The sequence below is a fragment of the Pleurodeles waltl genome, chromosome 4_2, assembly GCF_031143425.1.
Source record: "Pleurodeles waltl isolate 20211129_DDA chromosome 4_2, aPleWal1.hap1.20221129, whole genome shotgun sequence".
Classification (NCBI taxonomy): domain Eukaryota; kingdom Metazoa; phylum Chordata; class Amphibia; order Caudata; family Salamandridae; genus Pleurodeles; species Pleurodeles waltl.
Window position 1 is genome coordinate 862774462 of NC_090443.1, and position 18446 is coordinate 862792907.

The 18446-nt window shown below is 44.5% G+C and overlaps 1 protein-coding gene across 2 annotated transcripts in view; it reads left to right on the forward strand.

Annotated features, from left to right (window-relative positions):
* Window positions 1-18446, forward strand: part of USP24 (ubiquitin specific peptidase 24) — a 1409949-nt gene that overhangs the window by 1224333 nt on the left and 167170 nt on the right. For both annotated transcript variants that reach the window (XM_069232604.1, XM_069232603.1), the window contains exon 60: window positions 6230-6343. In XM_069232604.1, the coding sequence (XP_069088705.1) occupies window positions 6230-6343 (114 nt within the window). The remainder of the gene's footprint in view (window positions 1-6229; window positions 6344-18446) is intronic.

The window sequence follows — 18446 nt, forward strand, 5'->3', positions numbered from 1 at the left end:
GCACCAACAATTTCTACTAGTACTTCTCCTGCACTCACACCTCTCTTAGGTCTAAACCCTTTCATCCAAACAGGATTCTCAAAGTGCTCCACATGATAGATTTTAGGGAAGACGATTCCCAAATAACATGTACCATACCATCCTTTCGGTAGTCTAAAATATGCTTGTTTGCCACAAATAAAATTAACACCAGGAATCACTCCATTTTCACTATCCAAGTACAACTTGAAATTTCCCCGAACTTCAAACGTGTGCTCACATTCACTTTTTCCCACAAACACATTTGTCAGTGGTAGATCTTTCCATCCAGATGCACAATCTCCCTTTATGTTCCTAATTTAGAGCTAAAGCCGCTAAGTTTCCAGCTAACTGTTGTTTTATGCCTTCCTTTGTCCATCTATTCCAACATTGAAATAACTCATCTGTCTGTGATCCGGCTTCCAAATCTCTCCTCCTGTCTTCAACTTAACTCAAGAACTTAATTTCTACATCTGATAAAAGACAAGTTAAGTTGTGTCTGTCGGCATATACAGTATCTAAGGTGGAAACTGGTTTAAAAAATCTTGCAATGATTTTTATTTCCAATGGGGCTGGACGTCTGTTCAAATGTTCAACTATAGGAATTTGTGAAAGAACCATATCATAGTTGGAAAAACAAAACTGATAATGTCCTGTCCCATAAAATAAACTCACCAACAGACTACATGAAAACCTATATGACAGAGGGATGTGATTGTAAGTAATACCTTCTGAAGCAGATACAGGCAGCTGAGTACATATATAGGAGTACCTAGCCTTTGTGGTCTCTACATATTCATACAGCAAGCGGAAATACACATTTGCAGAATAATGTCCTCTAGATGTATCTATGTGTAATGTGTTCTCCCTAACTTATTGCCTTTCCTAGGACTAATATCTCAGGAAGGAATAGTAGGTCTCCCCTCCCTCTGCAGGGTTAGTGGGGGGAAAACACTTCTACTAGCAATGTTATTAAAATGATTAGCAAAACCAGCACTCACTTAGCATCTATGTCTATTTCTTTGATTTATTTCCATTACTTCTTTGGAATCAGATCTATTATTGAACAAAGCATGTCAGCAATAAGTGTATTTCTTGTTTGTATGAATACAACCAGGAAAATAAAGCTCAAAAGTTTATTCAGTATTAATACATATAAATCTTCGTGAGGCTTCCTTACCCTACTCTGTGTTTTTCTAAATGACAACCATCTTTCTTCTACTGGGACCTAGGAGGGTTCCTAAATTCTCAACCTTGATCAAGATAAATGTCTCTAATATGTGCACAAACTACGCTTCCAGATGACAGTGAAAGTTCCAAATACAACCCAATCGCAATGTCCAGTTCACTGACAGTCAGCTAAACCTGTATGCTGAAGCCAACATTCCCAGAATTCTTGGTCTGCTACATTGGCAAAGTAGGCCCATTCAGGTGAAGAGTAACTACGACTAGGTACCCTTGTTCTTTTTGCCTTTCTCCGTTTAACAACTTCACTTGTTCAACAAGACCCAAAGCCTCAGGTCTATAGCTGCGATGTAGTCTCTTATTCATCTGTAATGCTGTACATAATAAGTTTAGGACCTCATTGTTGATATGTGTTCCTTGATCTGATTCCAAAGAGGTTGGGAAGCCAAACCTGGGGATAAGTTCTCTCAACAACAGTTTTTCCACAGTGAGACTGTCATTTTGCCAAGGTGAGCACGCGTCAACCCAACGGGAAAAGATACATACAATGACCAAAACATACCTCAATCCATTACACACAGGCATCTTAATGAAATCAATCTTAATTCTGTTATGGTCCCCCCCCGATCGCCCTATGTGGCTCAACGTAACTGCAGTCCTCTTCCCAACGTTATTATTTTGACACCCAACACACCTGTGACACAAGGCTTCAGTCATCACTCTGAATTTAGAACTGAACCAGGTTTGTCGGAACAACCTCACCATAGCATCCCTACCAATGTGAGCAGGGCCATGGAAATGTCGAGCCATAGGTGGTAACAAACTATCTGGCAACACTGGCCTTCCATCCATTGAAATCCAAATGTCATCTCTTTTGACACAACCTGCTCTAAACCAGCCTTGCGGTTCTTCCTCAGACCCCTCTTTCTGCAACCTTTTTACCTCATTCCAGGTGTGAGCTGTTATCAACAAGAGGTTAAAGTTAGTCTCATCTATTCCCTCATTCATGAATTCTCTATTAAATGTACAAACATTGTGCGCGCAGTACTTTGAAATCTCGTTGGTGTACCGATTGCCCAAAGTCACATGATCATCTTCAGGTCAGTGTGCAGGACACTTGACCACCGCAACCTATTTAGGCAATTGGATTGCGTTGAGGAGATTTTTCACCTGTTCGCCATTGCGGATTGGTGATCCAGGGGATGTCATAAATCCTTACTGAGCCCACAGCTGCCCGTAGTCATTAACAACACCGAAGCTGTACTGATTTTCGGTAAAGATCATCTCTTTCAATTGATCATAAACACAGCGTGCTCTTGTAAGAGCAATCAGTTCAGCCACTTGGGCTGAAAATATTACTTGAGCCAAGAAGCTTCAAGAAATCCAGACAGCGCAGGCTGCTTTCAAACTTCCTCCCCTGACTCTCAAACACGAACCATCAACAGAAAGGACATAATCTGATAGAGACAGTTAGCCACAGATTCCTTACCTTAGAATTCTCCCCAATCTCCAGACTGGACCCAGAAAAGCTTTTCAGCAGTATGTCTGCGCATCGGTAGAGGGCACCTCGTGACTGCATATGCACATCGTCAATCAGATATGCCAGCGATGGAGTCCATATAAACCCTCCTTCAAGGCGCTAACGTCAGTTTCTTCTTTTCTGTTCTGCAAAGCGGATCCAGAGAAGCGGTTCCTCTAGCCATTTGGCCTCCTTTTTCATCGATTTTTCCATTCGATTGAACAGTGTGTATGTCTTCTGGTTGTGAGCCTTGTTGTTTTTATGCACGACAGATGTCTGTCACGGTCTCCTTTTTTGTCTGTATGTGGTGCTTAGGTACCCACCACGACACCGAAGATTGCGACGTCTGTCAACATTTGAGGCTGAAAGCATTGAGGGAGCGGCGAATGAAGCTCCTGGCGGCGCAGTTGTCGCAGTCTTCCCAGGACTTCCGCAGGCGTCGGAGTCCTTATCCATCCATGAACTGTCTGTGTGAATGCTCCAGGAGTCGTTCGCAGGCGGTTCCCTCGAAGTCTCAAGGTAAGCATTGTTAAAGTTGCACCATCCTCCAGCTTCACCGCATCCCCGAGGTTCCACCCGTTCTTATGAGGATGAGTCCGCACAGGAGTCCGGCCCTGTATCTTACAGTTTTCCTGGTGCCAGTGCAACTCTGGTTCGGTTGTGGGACTGTTACATGTCCCTGCATGCGGTTTTTGGGCCTACGCCTTCCCCTGGAGCTCGTTAAGGCCCCAAGGAGGTGGAGGGTGCCCTGACAGGATCTTCAACAGTGGGTTCTCCCTGGGTGCCCATCAGGCCCCCCGACTCTGTCTTCGGAGTTGATTCAGCACTGGTGCACGGCCTTCTACAGTTTCTACCTCCTGTGTCTGACTCTACTCTACCAGCTCCATTGTCGGCGTCAAGTTCCTCCTTGCCAACTCCGGTGGTGGTGGTGGTGGTGGTGCCGTCGACTTTGCTCGGCGCTCTGATAGTCGTCCCTCCGAAGTCAACAGACGCACCTTCCAAAGTCGTGGTCTCGCCCTCATGACATCAGTCGATGTCAACCCCGACACCAGTAGTGGCTCCGATTGAGTCTTTTATCACAGATTGTTGCCCTTTGTCTTCTGGAGGCCACACTCCAGTTCCTCAATCAGAGGGGCATGGTTTGGAATATCAGCCTCCCCTTTCCGACACCATTCCACATTCACAATCGGATTGGTTATTTGAATTGGGCAACGCTAGTGGCCTGGACTCCTCCCTCGTCCTCCAGCCTCCTATCGTCCCCTAGGTTGTCTCCAGAGTCAAGTTCTGCTCTAGCAGATATGTTGAAGTGTGTTTCGGAGGTGTAGCACTTACACCTTCCTACCGTTCAGTTGTCAATGGACCTTTTAATTGATGTCTTTCATCCTGACCAGTCTTCTGTAGAGTCGGTCCTTCCTTATTGTGAGACTCTTTATATCCTCATGGGAGTTTGGGCCCAGACGGATTCCGGCTTCCTTGTGGAACACTCTTTTTGACATCTACACAGATCAGCACCAGAGGATCCATCTTGCCTCAGTTGGCATCCAACTGCTCACAACTTTGTGATGCAAACTGCTGACCCTCAGCACAGAAGACTGAAGACACCGACTGATTTTGCCCCAGCTCTACAGGCCTGTCTCCATCTTCTGAAGCCCTGCTACAAAAAGGCGACACATCCTGCAGTGCCATCAACCTCTTAAAAGCCTCAAGAGGACTGCCTGCAGCTCAGAGGACCAGGATCTCATGTGGACAATGGCCCTGTCCAGAAAGGAACTCCAGAACTACCCCGTATTCGTGATTCCTGTCCACTCGCATCAGACGCCCACGGCCCATGTCTAGGTGGTCCAACCGACTAGAGCTGGTCCCCAGGCGATTCTGACCTATTGTCCACCCTGAGTTGACCCCTCCTGTCCAACACGACGCCTGCAGCTTAAATCTAGAGTGACCCCCCCCCAACCCCACCTACAAGAGAACTGGACAAAGATTCCTGAGACCTGCAACCGCAGCCCTCAGTCCCTGGGTAATCCGACCACCGGCCCAACGACGTCCAGCAGGTGGCTCTCCTGCTTGTCCAGCCTGTGGTTTTCCGGAACCGACCCCCTGGACCTAGGCTGCAGCATCTTTGTGATCCCCAGTGCCCCCCTATTGAAAAGCATTGGGAGCCCAATGCTGTGTTTGCACCCTGCATCCGGCTGCCCTTGCACCAACGAGGTTGTGTTTGGTGCTGACGTGGGCGGCCTCTAGCAGAGTTGAGTTTTCTGCTTGTTGATGGTTTTGCTAATGCATCCTGATAGAGGCAGCATGCATGCATCACTCCTCCTCTTTACATATCCTCTGTGAACCACTCCCCAACCCTCCCCCCTCCCTCCCCTCTCTGAATCCTACCCACTCCCTCCAATAAATCCCCCCTTCTTGTTAGGTGTGCCATCCCAATTGTCTCAGGACTTTTTGCGGTGGCCTTGCACCTTAGACCTTTACCAGTACAGCTTCTATCTTGGGCTATCCATGTTTATTTTCCTATTGCTCATTATCCACAACAGATTCTTTTTTCGTTGCCATGTGCTCCGCTCCCCATGGCATTCCATGTCTTCTTGCAATGTTTTGTGGGTCTTCCACTTTCTTCTGGTGAGACATATGTTCTTTCTTACCTTTGTCTCTCTTGTAACTGGTTTACACTGCCTTCAATTAGACTGGTTACTCCTATGTGACAATTGGGTAGGATGTGTTCTCTGGCCTCTCTGTCTTGAGAATTGTGTCTTTAATAACATAGGGTTGAATCTGATACCTATTTAAATGATACATTGACAACATTTTCATAGTCTTTGGAAAGGAATCCGTTTGCTTGTCGGATGTGGTTCAAAAGAAAAAAAAACTTCAAGGAAATGCACTAAGTTCACATAAAATTCTTTATAGCACTACGTACTTGGTATCGGGAGCTTGGGGAAGTGTAGGAGGCAGTGACACTTTCTCTCTCTTTTCCAGGTAATGAAGGTTCCCAGTTTTTGTTTACTAGTGACATCATAACAATAAAACTGGCTTAAAAAAACACAGAAATCCACATAATACGTCATTTTCAGCATTGAGGGCACATTTGTGAGGATAATGATGCTTGATAACTTTGGAAATAGTAAGTTTGCAATTCTCTACATATATCTAATCATGGAAATACGATTAATTTCCACAAACCTGCCTCAATCACACCTCATATTTGCTGTCTGTGTAAAGTTGGCAGCCTACATGTCTGTAAATCCACGATAAACAAATTTGCAAAGATAAGTGTCTCCTTTGAATCTGATCAAGGGGGCTATTTCTGCAAAACTAACTCGAGGCCACAATTGCATTTCTTTAAAATGCCTGGAATTGAGCATGTGTATCTTTGTTTCCCTTGCCTAAAACTACATTGGAAATCTTCCTGTTCACAGTTGGTCCTCTGTTCATGTGCCATATTATTTTTACAAAGCTTTCCAAACAATGAAATTGGTTAATTTTGGTTATATTGTTTGCCTTTAGGTGATGTTCGCAATGCGAGAGCTTCCGGGGTCCTTGTCTGTTCTCATGGAAATGGTAGTATACTGCTGTTTTTGTAATGAGCGGTTCTCCATCACTGTACTTCATTTCATCAAGGTAAGTTGAAGCAAGCTTGGGCGGTTAATAAAGCATTACAGTCTGATCCAGGCTTTTCTGAACAGTCCCACAATTTGTATTTCCAGAAATTGGGGTCCCTGTTTCTGCACTTGTATATCTCGTGGTTATCTAATTAAGCATTTAAATATTCAGTGTATATAGATTTTTTTGGCATAAGAACATACATTGGTCCTGTTTTCATGTCCAAACAGCGTGTTCTTAAATGGAATGTGAAAGGAGCCTTTCTGGGCAGTAGGAAATGCTTCCTATGTTAGCTATTGCTTTTCTTTGCAGACTTTTCTCATATGATGATGTTGATGCCAGGAAAAACATACATTGAATCCAAGTGCCACTGACCAGATAAGGAGAGCTCCCTAGACCGCTCGGCTAATATTTAATGGCTGCTCTAAGGCACTAGTGGCATAGTTTGGTGGTAAGAGTCCTCAAAATGAGCAAGAGGACTTTAACATTTAAGCACAGCAGCCACTGTGAATGCTTCATGTCTAAGATGGAAGCCTGTTATTGTGCTGTATTTTTGAAGACTTCTCATTATGCTGATTGTGAAGCTTTCCCATTGAACAACCAAATTTACTTTTTAGGTGTATAATGAAAGGAATCTATTTGCAGATTTAGTGCCTTCCTCTGTCTGGAAGAATATGGCATATTTATTTGAAAATCTATTTTCTTGCATTGTGTCTTACTGTTAACAAGTTACATACGAATGTGCCTGGGTCCAGCCTTTCATTTTTTTTAGGGTCGAGCACGCAAAGCACTCTGTCCTTGTTGTAATTTCTCCTTGGGCTTCTAACCACACCCATGTCACACCCATCAGTTTGGTTGGTTTGTGGGCCTGCCTTTTAAAATTTGCTTGATTTCATTAGTGAAAGGCATGCATACGTCATGCCTTTTCCAGTGGTTAGCCCTCCTTGAGCGCACTGGGCAACTACTGAAAACATATGAGGCTCAATTTTTTCGAATGGTTTCTGGACTACTTTTTCCTTTTTTTCAGAGGCAGCGCGATCTCGCTGGGCAGTAGTCATGCGCTTTGCATGACATCGACCCTGTTACATGGAAAACTACACTTTTGCTGATATGTTTGACTGCAAGCAAACTTCTGTTTCCTTTTGCGAGTCTGCTTTGCACTCATGGCGGCTGTCGGCTCGCTTATGTGAAATTGTTTTACTTTTCATTTTCAATTTGTGGCAAGAAAAGTCAGGTTAGCAGTTTACAACGCTAATATCTCTAACTCCAGCAAAGGCGAGACCCATTGCATTGTAAATGCTTGTTTAAATTGCCATACAAGGGACTCAGATTAGTGTTAAACAAGTTTGTGTGTCAAAACCTTTGTATGCATTTTACAAACATATCCTTTTGATGTGTACTTCTAACTCCATGTTTTCCATCTTCTGAGTTTCCCAGGCACCAGACTGGATCCGGAAACTCTTGCAGTAGCTTTTGCCCTATGGTAGATGGCAACATCTGCCTCAGTTAGACCTCCAGTCATGACGCCCTGAAACTATATATAAGTGCCACCCTGAAGCTGTGACTTGCGTGCCTCCTTTTCTTCACCCTTTGTCATGGATCTGGAGCACTTCTAATGATTTTAATTGTTGTTAAAACCTTCTCAGTTTAAAATATTTTGACATTGTGCAGGGATATCACATGTGCTTCAAACCGTCACATGTGTGCTGGAAATCAATTTTAGTTATTGACCTGCACGACATCTGCCAATTGTAACTCAGCACCAAACATGACTGCAAGTACTGTGACACAATGCATCCCAGTGATTGACGTGCAAGCAGGATGCCAACCTCTAGTTCACAAATTCTATTGAGAGCGATATGCAAGTGGAAGCCAAGGGACAAGGTGAGAAAAAAAACAGAGTGAATGAGACTCTTAGACAGATTGGACATGAAGGGTCTTAACATGCCCTTTCACTTTTAATTGTTGCTACATGGAGAAATGAATACACCACAGTTATGAGGTTGAGAGGAGTTTGTAGCACAAACATTTGCTGCTTCAGAATTGTGTAAATTCACAGATTTCTCAAGTGGAATGACCGCTTCATACCCATATGCACCCTAGTATGATAGTTAATCATATCCTTGTTTCCCACCTCCTACGCAAATAAAGATACTTTTGGGTGAGGGGCGAGTCCGATGATGAAGCTTGCGGTCTAGTGTAGTTGAGAGTCCTGCATGCTTTAAACACATCAGCTAATTTAACAGTTCTTAATACAAGTAGGTGTCCCCTGTGGAGCCTCTACAGTTTACAGCTGTATTCTACACCTCATTGATCAGGTCTTTCTTTTTTTGTGTTTACAGGCCCTCAATTTCCTCCCTCTCACTTGAATGGTCTATACCAAGTTTTCCTGCCCATAATCAATTATAGGTTCTTTATGGGGCGCCTGACCAAGGAAAGTGCCTCTTTTGCAGTTGTAGGTAGGAGGCTGGCAGAAGTGTTGTAACTGCCCTTTCCCCATTCTTGCCACACGCCAACTGACAATACTAAGGCAAACCTCTTGACAGAGATTTTGCAACCTGGACCTTCTACATCAGCACCTCTGTGGCAATTTAATGAGGCTTTGGTTGAACGGATTGTGAAATTAAATGAAAATGTAATTTATAAAGCGCAACTGAGACCACAATGGTGTCCTGGTGCTGGCCTCCTAAGGGGAAAAAAAAGATCCTGAGGATTCCTGCAAGAGGCCAACTAAACAGGGAAAAGCCAGGTCTTCTGTGCTTTCCTGAATAGCATCACGTCCTGCACAATCTCTTAATGAGGGTGACAGGCTGTTCCAAAGAAGTTTGGCTGTGATCGCCTGACCCCCAGTACTAACTTTCTTGATATTAGGAATACAAAGAAGATTGTCCTTGAAAGAGTGCAGAGTTCTTGACACTGAGTAGCATTTGAATTTTCTTTGCAGACATAGGGGGACCCTTGTGAATTGCCATAAAAGTGATGGCAGCTTGCCCATCGCCATTTTCTCTGACTGTGGTAAATTGGTCTATTTTACAAGGGCCTGGTGCTCTACGTTCTTGATGCAGCATCCCTCCGGTATGTCAAAAATTGGTCTCTTGTGTATGAACCATAAGAGTTCAGGTTTTCTTTTTTTTTTATGTTTGGATGTACAGAGAGAGTCCTTAGTCAGTCACATGGTCCCCTGCACTTGCCTTTAAAATGCACCAGTGCCCTATTACTACTGCTGGTTGTAACTGTACCTCTGTACATCAACATACAAACAAAAAAATGAAAACGTGAACTCCCATGGTTCTTAGGTGAGATATCGGCTTTTGACATTTGGGGACTATATGCTGAATGCTAATAAAGATTGGAAATTGATTATCAATTAACGCCCTGAGAGGCTGTATGGCCTGTTGAGTGTTAAGCTATAATAAGGATTTTCTTTATTTGGACTGACCGCCTTTGATGACAGAAGTACATTGACTTTATTTTTGGACCTGCTTTGGAACTCCAAACTGCAAAATTATTTGGTAGCATGAATTAGAAAGGTGGTCTGGCGGTTTGGTGTGCCTCTCCTTTTTGTGTATTGCCAGTCCCCTCCGCAAGCACCCTACCCCTTTCTCATGGCTACCTTCTCCTGCAGCAGCAAGAGGTGACAGCCTTGCTTAAGAAAGGAGCTGTGGCGATTGTGCCTGAGCAGGAAAGTAGACATGGATACTGCTCCCAATATTTCTTTATTCCAAAATAGAACATAATTCTTTGTCCAATCTTGGGTCTCAGGGTGTCGGCTTTTCCCTTTGAAAATAGAAGTTCAAAATGCTGTCCCTAGCTAATGTTCTCTTAACACTGTAACTGGCAGTTAGATGGTGTTGCTCGACTTGCAGGATGCGTTTTTCCACATACTAGTCTTGAAGTCCCATAGCAATTACTTGTGATTTTTGGTGGGCTCAACTTACTGCTAGTTTGTGGTCCTTCCCTTTTGGCCTGACATGGGCACCACAGGTCTTCACAGAGGGTATGGCAGAGGTGGAAGCCCATCACAGAAGGTTGGATTCAAGTTTTTCTGTACCTGGATGACAGGCCGCTGAAAGACAGGTATCTGGAGATGGAGCTGTCATGATCTGCAGTCAGCAACATCTCTGCTGCATGACCTGTGCTTCTCAACTAGTGTGCCCAAGCCTCACCTGCAGCCCACTCAGCTCCTCCTGTTCACTGGGCCATAGTGGACCACACCTTGTTTCAGGCATTTTCACCGTCACAGATGACTTGACATCCATGACCTGATGCTGAATTTTCAGGAAGGCGCTAGTATTTCAGTCCTGTGTGTCCCAGGCCTGTTCCATCTGTTGGCTTCTTGCATCTTCCTGGTCAACCATGGCTGCTGGCACATGAGGGCCCTTGAGGGGTTCCAACATGAGGGAGATCTGTCATACTCCAACTGTCTCCAAGAATAACGCAGCAATGCTTTCCTGGTGTGGTGTGGAGAACAAAGCCTATGGTATATTTTTCCATTCCTTGCCTGGCTGTGGCCATAGTAGTAGCAGATGCTTCCACTCTAGGGTAGGGAGCTCATCCTGAGAAACTGGAGTTCATATGCCTGTAGTCACCACCAGAATATAAGTTGCATATGAATTGCTCGACCTGAGGGGTGATTCATCTAGTCTCAGTAGTAAAGGCATTTCTTTCTTTCCTTTGTGGTCAGTGAGTCCAGATATAGGCAGACAATGTGACTGTGATGTGGTACATCAACAAACAATGGGGAATGGGAGCTCATCCTCTTTGATAGGAGCTGCAGAGACTCTGGTCTTGGATGCACCAACTTTAAACGTGGATGGTGGTGAATCATCTCACCAGCTATATTAATACCCAGGCCACCGACCTGAGTTGGTGTCCCCTATCCGATAAGTGCTGTCTCAACCCAGAGCTTGTGAAGAGCATCTTCGATCAGTGCCATGTCGATCTCTTTACCACTTATTCCATTTCTCATTGCCCAAAGTTTTGAGCCCTGTAGTATCTGTAAACAAGTTTTGGGGGACATGTTTCAGTTGAAGTGGAGTTTTCCTCTTCACCACGCATTCCCCCATACCCTTGAATTATTGGATGCTGAGTAATATTGGCCGACACCAGTGCCAAGTCATCTTAGTGGCCTTGGATTGGATTTTGAAGTGTCTATGTTTGCAAACCTTCTGTACTTCTTCCTCTGCCCTCCACTCTGTCTTCCTGTCAGGGTGGACCTTCTTTACAAAACAGAAGGGCAGGTTCTCCATCCGAATCTTCAGAGCCTCCACTTTCATTGATGGAGCTTGAGGTGGGGCATGTGACTGTTGTCCAGCTGCCTGAAGGCGTGGTGGATGTTTTCTTGTCTGCTTTTTGCATGTCCGCTGAAACCCTCAACTCCGAGTGCTGGCATGGGGCACAGACCACCAGATACTTAACTTGAAAGTTAGCTTATCGGACATCCTAAAATTTGCTCTTTCATTGGCCCAAAAATGATGCGCTGTGAGGATGGTGAAGGGATATTTCGCAGCTTTATCACCTTCCTCTGCTTTAGAGATCAGCCATAAGTGTGCCCTTAAATCCTGGATTTTTGAAAGGCCTAACCCAGTAGTTCCCAACCTTTTGACTTCTGTGGACCCTCACTTTATCATTGCTGGAACCCAGGTACCCCAAGTAAATCATTATTGGAATTTAGGGATACCTACACTGAGTCATTACGGGAAGCCTGGGACCCAGGCCTAAACATTGTTGATGAGTTGAACCACAAAACAGTGCACAAAAAATACAGAAACAAATATTCAATCAAATACATACACAAATGGTAACATATTTAATTTAATTTGCAAACAACTAAAATAAAATAAAACATTTTAATGGAAGGTTGGAGCTTTTCTAAATTCAATTGAAGACCCACATCATCCATACTGTATTCTGTTTGATGCACCTGCACTGCTCCCACAAGTCAATTTAAAGATACTAACTTAATTTTTGGCATCCAATTTCAATTTCCTTCACATTTACAGTACATTTCATTTTTACATTTTCATTTGTACATTTAGACACTTTATTTATATACACCTTATTAATCTGTTAATATTAGTTAATTTTCTAAGAAGTCACAGACCCCTTGAGGCGTCGCGGTTGGGAACCAACATGTTCCCTTTCACACCCTTTGTTATGGCTCAGTGGGACTAAAATTTGGTGCTTATCTTTTTTTAGGGGTCTCTGTGTTTTGTATTCTGTCCCCTAAAGTCATTTTCCTTGTTGCCATTATGTCTTCCAGACGAGTCAGTGAGCTTCAAGCACTGAGCTACAGGCCTCCCTTTACTTCTTTCTTCCCTGACATGGTTGTACTCAGAACCAGAGCTGCTTTGATCAATATCATTCAGTGACACTCCCTTCCCCCCGCCTAGGAGCATGAGAGGCTGTATTGGCTGGATCCTAAGAGGACGTTTTTTTTTTTTTTTGAGGGAGCATTTGGAGGGTATTAGGGCTCACTACACGAGCCATGGGTGACATCTGTAGAGAATCTAGTTGGTCATCTCTTCACTCCTTCGCCAAGCACTACCGTCAGGATTTGGAGGTGAGGACAGTTCACCTGGTCACTGTTGCAACAATTCCCTGTATATATATATATATCCATAAAGCCCTCTATTCCTGAGGTGAATATGCATTTAGAAGTATCCATCAAAAGAAAAAGTTACTTACCTTCGGTAATGATCATTCTGACAGATACTCTATTAAGTTGCAGATTACTCAGCGATCCCACACACCTTCCCGTTTTTGGTGGCTAGTTCTGGACCACAATAAAAAGATTCCAATTCCTATGCTGATGCACTGTGTTAACAACCTGATGTCATTCCCGTCCTACTGCTTCAGTGGTGCAAATTAAGTGGTTGAAAGACTGACATAGTCTTTACACTAAGGGTGGCATTTAGTCCTTAAGACTCCACATGACTTCACTTACAGCTGCAGACAAAACTGACTACCCTTACCAACAAGCGAGAGTGGAAAGGTTTTCTGGACCTCTTGGACACCTGGATAGATATTTCAGAGATGAGGAATCTGAAGGAAGATGGAGTATCCACCAGAAACATTGTTACCAAAGGTAAGTAACTTTTTCTTCTTATTTTTTGGATAACAACCAAATTCTCTCAGCACGTTCTTGATTTTGGGCTAACCTTATGTATTTCACTTTTTCAGTGGTGGTATTAATTGCACAAATTCAGCGCAAGCACCTTCAGACACGCTTCCAGTTCTAAAAGTAGGCCTCAACTAGGCCGACATGTATTTCATTTGTGTCCATTTTACAGACTGCCTAACTGTGATGTATATTGTTTACCTACCCACCCTCCAACACATCAACTAGGAAGTATTAGAGAAGGTTAAGGCTGTGTTTCTGATGGATACAACTACCTGTGGATTCCTCACTTATTGAATTCTCCCCCTGCGCCAGCTTTCGACGGAAATCTTCTTCCTAGCTTCCGCATGTCGACGAGGACGTCACAATTGCCCACGCGACGCCGTCTGACGTCATACAGGCAATATGTGTATCTTCCTCAGTTGTTCCCAAGATTTTGGCATTGTACTACTGGGGATCCATCATTAGAAGAACAATATTTGGATGTGAGAGGCAGCACATGCATTTCCCTCTTGCATGCGGTTCAGTTTAAGGTTATGCAATATGCCATCTAGGTTTTTCAGGTTAATACCCGAAGAAAATGATTTTCGTTTTAGAGGTGTTTTTAGGGAGTGGCTTACTTTGCATCACTAATTAGATCTGTTATTTGGCACTTATCCTTTTTTCCCCATTTAGTTCTCTATTTTTAAATAGTCAGTGCATGGAAACTGTTTAGTTTGCAATTTACCAAGTTTCTTATTTACTAGATGTAGGAAGCTGGCTCTGTATATACTATATCAAAGTGAGATATAGTGTGCACAGAGTCCAGGGGTTCCACAGAGGCTTAAGAGAGGCTAAAGTAGATAATACTAATAATCTCTTTAGTGGTAGTGTGGTCAAGCAGTTAGGCTTATCAGAGGGTAGTGCAAAGCATTTGTTGTACACACATAGGAAATAAATGAAGCACACACTCAATGACTAACTCCAGGCCAACTGTTTTTATATAGCAGAAATGTATTTTGTTACTTTATTTCTAGAACCACAATATTCGAGTTGCAGGTAAGTACATTTGCAAGTAAGTATCCAACATATTTATCAATACCACTCTGTTTCAGTTGGTAAATGTTTTTCAAGGAAATAGCAAATATCTGTTTTAAAAGTTGACAGTGCAATTTTCAGAAACATTTCTGGGGGCTTGGGGGTGAAAGTTAGTACTGTTTTGAGGTAAGTACATGACTTACAGTTCCAGGCTCCGGGGGTTAGGATGTCCACAGGTTTGGGTTCAAGTTAACCCCAAACACCCAGAAACACAGGGCCTGCCGGGTGCAGAGTTCAAAGCTGAGGTCGATTTAAAATGGGCTCTTATGGAGACTGGGGGCACTCGGAATCAGGCCTGCTTGCAGGTAAGTACCCACGTTTTTGGGAGGGGAGGTTTAGGTTTGGGTGAGCACCAAACACACACCTTCAGCGGCAAAGGGGTGGCCGGGTGCAGGGTGCAAACTCAGTATTGGGCTCCCAGTGCTTTTCAATAGGGTGACCCCGAGGTCACAAACATGCTGCAGGCTAGGTCCAGGGAGAAAGTTTCGGAAAACCACAGGCTGGACAAGGAAGAGGGCTGCCTGCTGAATGTTGCTGGACTAATGACCAAATTCCCCAAGGCCAGGGGGCTACGGGTGCAGGGGTACCTTTAGGCGTCGGGAATCTTCATCCGGTTCTCTCACATTCAGGGGGTCCTCTGGATTTAGGCTGCAGGCATCTTCATGTTGGACAGGAAGGGTCAACCCTAGGTCAGAATCACCTGGGGACCAGCCTAGTTGGTTGGGCCACCTGCACACTGGCTGTGGGCGTCAAGTGCAGAGTGGGCAGGACTCGTGATCCGGGATGGTTCTGGAGTTTTTTCCTGGAGTTTTTTTCTGAACAGGACCAATGTCCACAGGAGACCTTGGTCATCTGGGGTGCAGGCAGTCCTCTTGAGGCTTTTAAGAGATCGCTGGTCCTGCAGGATGCGTTGCCTTATTTTAGCCGGGCTTCAGAAGCTGGAGACCCACCTGTAGGGCTGGGGCCAAGTCTGTTGGTGTCTTTAGACTTCTCTGCTGGGGGTCAGCTTAGCAGTCCTCCTTCTTCCTTCTCGTCTTCTACTTGAGGAATCTGTTGAGCGAGGTTCAAGTGTGCCCTTAAATCCTGGATTTGAGAGTGTTACAGGGGTCAGAGGGCTGTAGCCAATGGCTACTGTCCCTGAGAGTGACAATACCCTTTCCGGTATCCACTCCCTTTGGGGAGGGGACACAGAGCTTACCCCTATTGATCCCTGTCCTCCAAACCAAGATGTAGGCTTTTGCAAAGAGGCGGGTCACTTCAGCTCTGGACACCTTAGGGGTGGTCCTAGCTGAAGTGGTCACTCCTCCTTGTTTTTTCTAACTTTCCTGCCGGGCTTGCCGCCAAAAGTGGGGCTTTGTCCAGGGGGCGGGCATCTTCATAAGCTGAAGTGCCCAGGGGAACGGTATCAAGAGGCCTGAGCATTTGAGTCTCACTGCCAGGTGTTACAGTTCCTACAGGGGGGAGGTGTGAAGTACCTCCACCCAGTGCAGGCTTGGTTTCTGGCCACAGAGAGCACAAAGGCTCTCACCCCATGTGGTCAAACGCGTCTGTAAGTGGCAGGCTGGCACTAGAAGTTTGGTTAAGATAGAGGGGGCATCTCTAAGATGCCCTCTGTGTGCATTTATCCAACACTGGCATCAGTGTGGGTTTATTATGCTGAGAAGTTTGATACCAAACTTCGCAGTCTTCAGTGTAGCCATAATGGCACTGTGGTGTTCGTTTTGACAAACTCCAAGGCGATATATGTAATATGGCCACCCTGCACTTACCATGTCTAAGAATGGACTTAGACACTGTAGGGGCATAGTAATCATGCAGCTATGCCCTCACCTGTGGTATAGTGCAACCTGCTTTAGGGCTTTAAGGACTGCTAGAGGGTTGACTTACCTATGCCACAGGCAGTGTTTTGTGGGTGTGGCACCCTCAGGGGGATGCCATTTCGACTTTGCCTTTTTCTCCCCACCAACACACACAATCTGCACTGGCAGTGTGCATGTGTTAGGTAAGGGGTCCCTTAGGGTGGCACAACATATGCTGCAGCCCTTAGGGACCTTCCCTGGTCACAGGGCCCTTTGTACCTCTGGTACCTTTAACTAGCGACTTATCTTTATGCCAGAGGTGTGCCAATTGTGGAAACAATGGTACATTTTTAGGGAAAGAACACTGGTGCTGGGGCCTGGATAGCAGGATCCCAACACAGTCTCAAGTCAAGTCAGCACCAATATCAGGTGAAATGTGGGGGGTAACTGCAACAAGGGTCATTTTCCTACATTCATCAAGTAGTTGTGCAGTTTGAAGCTGTCAGTCAGCATGTCAAAAAAGAGTATGCAGTGTGTTCTGTCCATTTTAGGCATACATTTATTCTCTTTTCTCTTCTCTTCCCCCATTCTCTTTTTCTGTTCTCCCAGTTTTCTTTTCACTTCCCCATTCTCTTTTCTCTTGCCGGTTTCCTTTTCTATTTCCGGTTCTCTTTTCTCTTCTTCTCAGTTCTGTTTTCTCTTCCTGGTTCTCTTTTCTCTTCTTCTTTCTTGTGAGCTTGCTATGTGTGCTCTGATTTCTTGGTGTTTTGATATAAGTGATGCAGGTATTTATGTGTAACTTGGGCACCAAACATTCTAATCTTTCTAAATATACTTTCTTCCTTTGAAAGCATGGTTAAATATGTACCATTTAATTGTGGTAATAGTAGCAGCAGGTACGTTAAGCACTATGAAACTGCATGGCTTGAAATGTGCTTTATATAAAAGAAACTTTACGGAAAAGATTGAGGACTACCAAAGTAGTATAAGTCATGCACAGTTCCAGCAGGTGATATGAAGAAGAAAAAGCTGCCTGCCCCTCAAACATTGTTGCCTCTTCCACGTTTGTTGCTGTACACCTCAAGGGATCAACATTGTATTAAATTAAAGCTAGATTGAACAGCCACTTCTAAGACTATGACACACCTCAGTGTTCTGGGTGGAAGCCAGTTCAAGTCTTGCTCACTTTCTGTAATGCTACTCGATGTCCTTGGGAACATTCAAGTTCATATGGTCAAGCCACTGATAATTTGCTGCCTTTTGGCTTGCCATTGAAATATTTTGAAAAGAATTCTAATGCCAGAACTGTTAGCCCATCATGTACTTAATTAAGCATTTTTTCGGGGTTTTATTTACTAGTTCTCCAAAGGGTTCTTATTTGAATGTCTCCAGGCATCTGAGCAAGTCTGGAAATTCAGTATCCTCATATGTGGTTAGGTAATAATACGATGGCTCAGTCGTCGTGCCAATTATAGGTATCCCTATTGACATGGGTTCCATAAACATGCCCTCTTGTACATATTGTATTTGATAGAGACTTCTAGCTGCAGATTCCGCACCTGCTAGGTGGAAGGCTTGGGTTGAACGCCTCTAAACCTACTTCGAGGCCTTGGAGGTAAATGACGAGCGTAAACAACCTCTACTCCTTCACCTGAGAGGGGCGGACATCCACAAAGTATCCAAGTCAGCGGCGGAAGCAACACCTCACTTTACGACACATTGAAAGGCGCGATCACCTCACACTTTGAACCTTACGCAAACCTGGACATAAACCTTTCCTAATGCGCCAAGTGCTCCAAAAGTCAGACGAGTCAGGAGACATTTTTTTTTGGGAGCCTAAGAGAAGTGGTCAGCACGTGTATGTTACCCTACAAAGAGGATGATGAATTCAGGGCACAGTTCATCCAAGGGTGCGCCTCATCAAAGCTCTGTGAACGTATCCTGCAGAAACTGAACATGCGGATGAGGGACATCCTCACCCTAGGACGCTCACAGGAGCTGTTAAAAGTGCGGGCTGTGCATATGGAACAGGCACCAACCATCCAAATAAAGACAGAGCCAGTCAACACAGTGACCACTGACGTTCCCCAGCGTCCGCTTCGAATCCGGAATCTTTTTGCTGAAC